The sequence below is a fragment of the Littorina saxatilis genome, linkage group LG9 (genome assembly GCF_037325665.1).
Source record: "Littorina saxatilis isolate snail1 linkage group LG9, US_GU_Lsax_2.0, whole genome shotgun sequence".
In the NCBI taxonomy this organism is placed as follows: Eukaryota; Metazoa; Mollusca; class Gastropoda; order Littorinimorpha; family Littorinidae; genus Littorina; species Littorina saxatilis.
In genome coordinates, this window is record NC_090253.1 from 16,742,568 (window position 1) to 16,751,626 (window position 9,059).

The 9,059-nt window shown below is 40.0% G+C and overlaps 1 protein-coding gene across 1 annotated transcript in view; it reads right to left on the reverse strand.

Moving 5' to 3' along the window:
- LOC138975438 (uncharacterized) overlaps nt 1–6,648 on the reverse strand; it is a 62,551-nt gene extending 55,903 nt beyond the window's left edge. Inside the window, exon 1 of the mRNA XM_070348122.1 lies at nt 5,985–6,648. Within this exon, the coding sequence (XP_070204223.1) occupies nt 5,985–6,096 (112 nt within the window). The 5' untranslated portion in view covers nt 6,097–6,648. The remainder of the gene's footprint in view (nt 1–5,984) is intronic.
- Nucleotides 6,649–9,059: the final 2,411 nt, after the last annotated feature.

The following is a 9,059-nucleotide window of genomic DNA, read 5'->3' on the forward strand; positions in this document are numbered from 1 at the left end:
TCAACAAACAGCTAGAACACATAAACTAACAAGTCGCGTAAGGCGAAAATACAATATTTAGTCAAGTAGCTGTCGAACTCACAGAATGAAACTGAACGCAACGCAACGCAGCAAGACCGTATACTCGTAGCATCGTCACTCCACCGCCCGTGGCAAAGGCAGTGCTCGTGGAATTGACAAGAAGAGCGGGGTATTCGTTGCGCTGAGAAGGATAGCACGCTTTTCTGTACCTCTCTTCGTTTTAACTTTCTGAGCGTGTTTTTAATCCAAACATATCATATTTATATATTTTTGGAATCAGGAACCGACAAGGAATAAGATGAAAGTGTTTTTAAATTGATTTCGAAAAAAAAAATTTGATAATAATTTTTATATATTTAATTTTCAGAGCTTGTTTTTAATCCGAATATAACATATTTATATGTTTTTGGAATCAGCAAATGATGGAGAATAAGATAAACGTAAATTTGGATCGTTTTATAAATTTTTATTTTTTTTTACAATTTTCAGATTTTTAATGACCAAAGTCATTAATTAATTTTTAAGCCACCAAGCTGAAATGCAATACCGAACCCCGGGCTTCGTCGAAGAGTACTTGACCAAAATTTCAACCAATTTGGTTGAAAAATGAGGGCGTGACAGTGCCGCCTCAACTTTCACGAAAAGCCGGATATGACGTCATCAAAGACATTTATCAAAAAAATGAAAAAAACGTTCGGGGATTTCATACCCAGGAACTCTCATGTCAAATTTCATAAAGATCGGTCCAGTAGTTTAGTCTGAATCGCTCTACACACACACACACACACACAGACAGACGCACATACACCACGACCCTCGTTTCGATTCCCCCTCGATGTTAAAATATTTAGTCAAAACTTGACTAAATATAAAAACATAACATAAACATAAAGACAAATACACAGCATGCAAAGCCCGTGAAAGCAAAACAGCACAACAAAGTAAAAACAAGAGGCGAAGCCATCAAGGCTCACGTAAGAAACAAACAGTAACACAAACTCAATCACTGACTCCGTCACACATACACACACACACACACACACACACACACACACACACACACACACCACACACACACACACACACACACACACACAGAAAGAGAATAGGTGAAACTGTGCAAGAAAGCGAGACACTAGATCTAGATCTGTCTGTCTGCATGTACACTAGTCTCGGCCCGCTCAAAATAATAATGACCGAGACTTTCAGTACTTCCTTCGCGTGACGTCTAACCCTCTTACGTCATAATGTGACGTCAATGTAATGTGACGTCTTCAAATGTTAGAGTTTCTACCACAGACATACACACGCACGCACGCACGCACATACGCACATACGCACGCACGCACAGACAGACAAAGTTACGATCGCATAGGCTACACTTACGTGAGCCAATCACGACAGGAGATTCATTACATTCAGTTTTCGGCTTCAGGCATGAGTGATTTCAAGATGTATCGGCATTTTAATTTGTTTCTCTCTGATACTCAATCCGCTCTAAAACGGCGAATTACACTTTATAATTTTTTTTTTATCGTGATCCAACTTAATTTTTACATTGATTCAAGGACACTTAGTGCATAAAGGTTTACCACGATTCAACAACCTGGCGGGAGGAGGGGGTGGGATCGAGGTAGCAGAACTGTGGGCAGAGCTGTGGGCTTCTCCACACATCATGTTGACCTCATGCTCGTGTTTTCCTTCATACAGGCAATTACTTTTCGTTTGTACTTTTCCAAATGAAACCTTTGATTTTTGATGGGATGGGAGTATCTGCTGTACAAGAATGTGACTTCCTTTAATTATGCAGATTGATTTATCGTCTATCCATCACATTTCAGCTAGCAATAAAGTCGTCATGGGCAACTAATTTCACTATAGTCTCAGTCGCAATACCAAATACCACACACCATGACATGTTTTTTTATTTTTTTTTGTTTTTACATTTAGTCAAGTTTTTACTAAATGTTTTAACGTAGAGGGGGGAATCGAGACGAGGGTTGTGGTGTATGTGTGTGTGTGTGTGTGTGTGTGTGTGTGTGTGTGTGTGTGTGTGTGTGTGTGTGTGTGTGTGTGTCTGTCTGTCTGTCTGTGTGTATGTGTGTGTGTGTGTAGAGCGATTTAGACCAAACTACTGGACCGATCTCTATGAAATTTGACATGAGAGTTCCTGGGAATGATATCCCCGGACGTTTTTTTCTTTTTTTCGATAAATACCTTTGATGACGTCATATCCGGCTTTTTGTAAAAGTTGAGGCGGCACTGTCACACCCTCATTTTTTAATCAAATTGATTGAAATTTTGGCCCAGCAATCTTCGACGAAGGCCGGACTTCGGTATTGCATTTCAGCTTGGTGGCTTAAAAATTCATTAATGACTTTGGTCATTAAAAATTTGAAAATTGTAAAAAAAATAATGTTTTTTTAAAACGATCCAAATTTACGTTGATCCTATTCTTCATCATTTTCTGATTCCAAACACATATAAATATGTTATATTCGGATTAAAAACAAGCTCTGAAAATTAAAAATATAAAAATTATTATTAAAATAAAATTTCCGAAATCGATTTAAAAACAATTTCATCTTATTCTCTGTGGGTTCCTGATTCCAAAAACATATAGATGTGATATGTTTGGATTAAAAACACGCTCAGAAAGTTAAAAAGAATAGAGATAAAGAAAAGCGTGCTGTCCTTCTCAGCGCAACTACTACTAATAATAATAATAACGATTACTTATATAGCGCGTAAACCTCGTGGTGACGAGCCCAGAGCGCTTTACACTTACACAATCATAATACAAACAAGGAAAGAGAACTAAATCCGAATAAATTCAAACATGGTCACACACACCCACACACGCACGCACACACACACGCACACACACACACACACACACACACGCGCGCGCACACACACACACACACACAATCTTTGTTTCGTCATTGTCAATGTTCAGGTAACCCGCAATGTCATTCCATGTACGCATACGTTATTCTAGTACAACACACACAGGCACATACACATCCTCATGAACGCCACACTTTAGTAGATAATACACGTGGCAGCGCCGATGACTCACCGATCATGGGATCTCCTTCAGAGGTCTAACTTAAACATGTGTGTTTTGAGGGCTGTTCTAAAGGCAGATGGTGACTGGGAATCCCTAATGCTCCGGGGGATTTTCTCCCAGACAAGAGGTCCCTGGTACTTGAAGGATCTCTCAAATCCATAGTTAGTTGATTTTCTGTTTCTTTTTGGTTTACTAAGTACATTGGTATCTGTTGCAGAGCGAAGAGAGGAGAGGTTTGAATATTTTGATAACATCTCAGAGAGATAAGCAGGTCCTGTACCATGAAAGAAAGAGAAACAAATGCATGCAATTTTGTATTGAATACGACTTCTTACAGGCAGCCAGTGAAGGGATCTCAAAACAGGTGTGATGTGGTGTCTTTTAGGGGTCTTTGTGATTAATCTAGCGGAGTTGTTCTGTACTTTCTGCAGTTTTTCAATGAGATAGTCAAATGAACCAGAAAGAAGGGCATTTCCGTAATCTAGCCTTGAAAGAACGAGAGAGCAAATGAGGGTTTTTGTAGCATCGGAAGAAAGGCAGTGGCGGATGGAGCTAATTTTTCTCAGTTCATAGTAGGCATTTCTACAGACAGTGGAGACTTGTTGTTTGAAGCAGAGAGTTTCGTCGAAGATGACACCGAGGTTTCGTACTTGAGAAGCCAACTGAATATCAGTTCCAGCTATAGAGATTTGGGCAGGAAGGGATGGTTCTTTTTTAAGAGAAGGGGGTACAACTAGCATGATCTTGGTCTTGTCGTCATTAAGTTTCAATTTATTTTCGGTCATCCACAATTTCAAGTCAGAGATGCAGTTCTTAGTTGTCTCGATTGTGTTGGGGAGGTCAGTAATAGGGCCAGATTTTTGTAACTGAGTGTCATCAGCAAAGCTTTCATAGGAAACAGAGTGGCGAGAGATGACATTAGATATTGGTTTCGTGTACATGATGAATAGCACCGGGCCAAGTACAGAACCTTGGGGGACACCGAAAGTCAACGGGGATGGAGCAGATTGGAAGCCGTCAATGGAGACTATCTGAGAGCGGTCTGTGAGGTAGGACTTAAACCAAGCTAAGGCAGTGTGGCAAATACCAAAAGAATTGTGAAGTCTTGTCAGGAGAACGGAGTGGTCAATAGTGTCAAATGCTGCCGAGAGATCTAATAGAGAAAGGACAGACACATGCTTTTGATCGAGAGCTAAGAGAAGGTCATTTGCAACTTTGATGAGAGCGGTTTCTGTTGAGTGGCCAGCCCTATACGCGGACTGATGGGGGTCGAGGAGCTTCTTGTCAATTTCACTGCCTGTGCATCGAGCGGTGGACTGACGATGCTACGAGTATACGCTCTTGCTGTAAAAATGCAGTGAGTTCAGTTTCATTCTGTTAGTTCGACAGCTTGACTAAATGTTGTAATTTCGCCTTACACGACTTGTTTTTATTTTTTTTATTTGTGTGAGTTCATTTCAATAAGACTTTTTTTCTCGCTTTAATTTGTCTTACGCTCTGGTGTTCGACAAAATTAAACAAGTCGCGTAAGGCGAAAATACAATATTTAGTCAAGTAGCTGTCGAACTCACAGAACACGTGGAATTGACAAGAAGAGCGGGGTATTCGTTGCGCTGAGAAGGATAGCACGCTTTTCTGTACCTCTCTTTGTTTTAACTTTCTGAGCGTGTTTTTAATCCAAACATATCATATCTATATATTTTTGGAATCAGGAACCGACAAGGAATAAGATGAAAGTGTTTTTAAATTGATTTCGAAAAAAAAAATTTGATAATAATTTTTATATATTTAATTTTCAGAGCTTGTTTTTAATCCGAATATAACATATTTATATGTTTTTGGAATCAGCAAATGATGGAGAATAAGATAAACGTAAATTTATATCGTTTTATAAATTTTTATTTTTTTTTACAATTTTCCGATTTTTAATGACCAAAGTCATTAATTAATTTTTAAGCCACCAAGCTGAAATGCAATACCGAACCCCGGGCTTCGTTGAAGAGTACTTGACCAAAATTTCAACCAATTTGGTTGAAAAATGAGGGCGTGACAGTGCCGCCTCAACTTTCACGAAAAGCCGGATATGACGTCATCAAAGACATTTATCAAAAAAATGAAAAAAACGTTCGGGGATTTCATACCCAGGAACTCTCATGTCAAATTTCATAAAGATCGGTCCAGTAGTTTAGTCTGAATCGCTCTACACACACACACACACACACGCACGCACACACACACATACGCACATACACCACGACCCTCGTTTCGATTCCCCCTCGATGTTAAAATATTTAGTCAAAACTTGACTAAATATAAAAAGTGACCATTATCATAAAACCAATGGGTCATTTTAAAACTTTTTGGCCAGTAACAGTTCTTTTCTGAGACCGACCGACTTGAGGTTCAGTGAAAACTCACCCTGTTACTCAGTCAAAACCAGAATGATACCGGCTGGGTAAGGCGTCCGCCCCGTGATCGGAAGGTCGTGGGTTCGAACCCCGGCAGGGTCATACCAAAGACTTTAAAATTGGCAATCTAGTGGCTGCTCCGCCTGGCGTCTGGCATTATGGGGTTAGTGCTAGGACTGGTTGGTCCGGTGTCAGAATAATGTGACTGGGTGAGACATGAAGCCTGTGTTGCGACTTCTGTCTTGTGTGTGGCGCACGTTATATGTCAAAGCAGCACCGCCCTGATATGGCCCTTAGTGGTCGGCTGGGCGTTAAGCAAACAAACAAACAAACGAGAATTATGGTTTATTATTGTTGTAATTTTTGTTGTAACATTCCTACAACATGTTAGGATAGACAAAGATGCAGACCGACCGGCCAACAAACAATCAGACAAGAAAAGTTAAGAAAAGACATTCAATAGACGCTATTTTAACTCTTACCGCTGACGAAAGACTCCAGCCATTTCTTGTTTTTGATGCAGTCCGTCTGTTCCTGAAGACTGTCAACAGCTTGGCTGTCTTGTTGTTCCGCCGTCTGGAAGTGTGGCGCCATTTTTCAGAAAAGAAAGTAGTTGTTTGCTGCTGTTTCGTTGTTGTTGAAGTTGTTGAGTTTTAACCTCCTTCAATGTCCTTGAACGCGTTTGGTGTGTTTCGCTGCTTTGGGCTTTCTTCAGTCTGGTCTGTTTGTTCAGTATTTTGTCCTTCAGTTAAGTATCAGTAGTTCTCGCTTTTTAAAAATGTTTGTTGTTTGCTTGTTGAAGCATCTGAATTTAATTCGGTTGTCGATTATTTTTTTTTTTTTTTAGCAGAGTGTAATAAGACTGTGTCTATACGTGTTGAATAAAAACTTAGGAGCAAGTTCACATTTATCTTTTGTAATCTAAGAACGGAAAGGTTGAACTTTGGCGACGTTTTTGAACTCTTTCAAACGAATACTGCAAAGAAAATGTTCTGATCTATATGATTTTCAAACCAGTATGTCCAAGTACTGGTCGGTAGATTCAAATAATACTTTTTTCTTTTGTAAACTAACACGCGTTAAACAGAAAGAATTTCGCTGCTAATTTGGGCCCTATTGAACTGAAGATGAACTTCCTAGCAGTCGCAGTAGATAGCTAACGATGTGTTTTAGTCGCCAAGCTGCAAACCAAATGCCTTTTTATGGCGTGGACATGGCGTGGACATACCAGCAGGACTCTCTGAGAGTGGGCGTTTTTGTGCACGTGCCAATGAGTCTCCTTCGGGCGGGGCCTGTGACAGTGTGTGCGCTAGAGTTGTGCGCGCATACACACACGCGCTACAACCTTATTTTGCTGGATAAAAATGGACTGCATTGAGACACGCGTTAACGGTTATCAATGACGGAAACTTTGGAGAAGAGGATGATGGAGGGGAGGGGTAGGAGAAGGGGGTGGTGGTGGTAGTGGTGGTGAGGGGGCGGGGCGGGTGCGGTTGAGACAGAGAGAAAGAAGAAGGGGGGGGGGAGAGAGAGAGAGAGAGAGAGAGAGAGAGAGAGAGAGAGAGCTCGAGAGAGAGAGAGAGAATGTGTGTGTGTGTGACTGTGTGTGCGTGCGTGCGTGCGTGTGTGCGTGCGTGCGTGTGTTTGTGTGTGTGTGTGTGTGTGAGAAAGAGAGAGAAAGAAAGAGAGAGAGAGGGAGAGAGAGAGAGAGAGAAAGAGAGAGAAAGAGAGAGAGTGGGGGTGGGGAAAGAGAGAGGAGAGAGAGTGGAGAGAGAGAGAGTGGGGTGGGGAAAGAGAGAGGGAGGAGATAGGAAGAGAGAGAGGGGGAGAGAGAGAGGAGAGAGAGACAGAGAGAGAGGAAGAGAGATGATGGAACTGTCTTTGTTTTATAAGGATAGAGGTTGAAAGCGACGCCTTTTCTTACAACCTGTCCTCACATCTGATACAAATGTCTAATAAACGATAAACAAATAAAACAAACGTACAAATCCGCAAACAACACACAAACAAGTGAAAGAGAGAAGCAGACAGACAGACAGACAGACAGTCAGACAGAAAGAGATGGAGAAAGAGACAAAGAACACACATGGAAACTTCTGATCGCATCAAACAGTGTGGAAAATGGCTGGACTTCACCGTTATGGCTGTTAACATTTTACGGCTAAAACTATGAAATATAAGTTCAGTTAACAAAATTTGAAAACAAAACTTTTGTAAGTGCTTTCACAAGGTCGTTTCAATTAAAGTCTGATCGAAAGCGTGAGGCAAATAGCATCGTCGTTTTCATCAACTTTAAACATCAAGCTTTCACTGTAAATGTTCCGAAAGAAAGGTAGAAAGAAAGGAAGTAATTAAGAAAAGAATAAAAGAAAGAGAGAAGAAAAAAACAAACAAACAAGTCGCGTAAGGCGAAAATACATTTAGTCAAGCTGTCGAACTCACAGAATGAAACTGAACGCAATGCAATTTTTCAGCAAGACCGTATACTCGTAGCATCGTGAGTCCACCGCTCGTGGCAAAGGCAGTGAAATTGACAAGAAGAGCGGGGTAGTAGTTGCGCTGAGAAGGATAGCACGCTTTTCTGTACCTCTCTTCGTTTTAACTTTCTGAGTGTGTTTTTAATCCAAACATATCATATCTATATGTTTTTGGAATCAGGAACCGACAAGAAATAAGATGAAAGTGTTTTTAAATTGATTTCGAAAAATTAATTTTGATCATAATTTTTATATTTTTAATTTTTAGAGGTTGTTTTTAATCCAAATATAACATATCTATATGTTTTTCGAATCAGAAAATGATGAAGAATAAGATGAACGTAAATTTGGATCGTTTTATATGAAAAAAAATATTTTTTACAATTTTCAGATTTTTAATGACCAAAGTCATTAATTAATTTTTAAGCCACCAAGCTGAAATGCAATACCGAAGTCCGGCCTTCGTGGAAGATTGCTTGGCCAAAGTTTCAATCAATTTGCTTGAAAAATGAGGGTGTGACAGTGCCGCCTCAACTTTTACAAAAAGCCGGATATGACGTCATCAAAGGTATTTATCGAAAAAAACAAAAACGTCCGGGGATATCATTCCCAGGAACTCTCATGTCAAATTTCATAAAGATCGGTCCAGTAGTTTGGTCTGAATCGCTCTACACACACACACACGCACAGACAGACAGACAGACAGACAGACACACACACACACACACACACACACACACACACACACGCACAGACACAGACACACACACACATACACTACGACCCTCGTCTCGATTCCCCCTCTATGTTAAAACATTTAGTCAAAACTTGACTAAATGTAAAAACAAAGAAAGAAAGGAAAGAATATCGCAAGAAGGAAAGAGAAGCGAAAGAATGTATGAATAAAAAGACAGAAAAGACAGAAGGAAAGAAAGAAGAAAAGAAAGAAAGACAGAAAGTATGAAAGAAGGACAGAAAGAAAGAAAGAAAGAAGGATGAAAGAAAAAAAGAAAGAAAGAAAGAAAGAAGCAAGAAAGAAAGAAAGCAATGAAACACAGAAAAGAAAAGCGGTACGGAAAT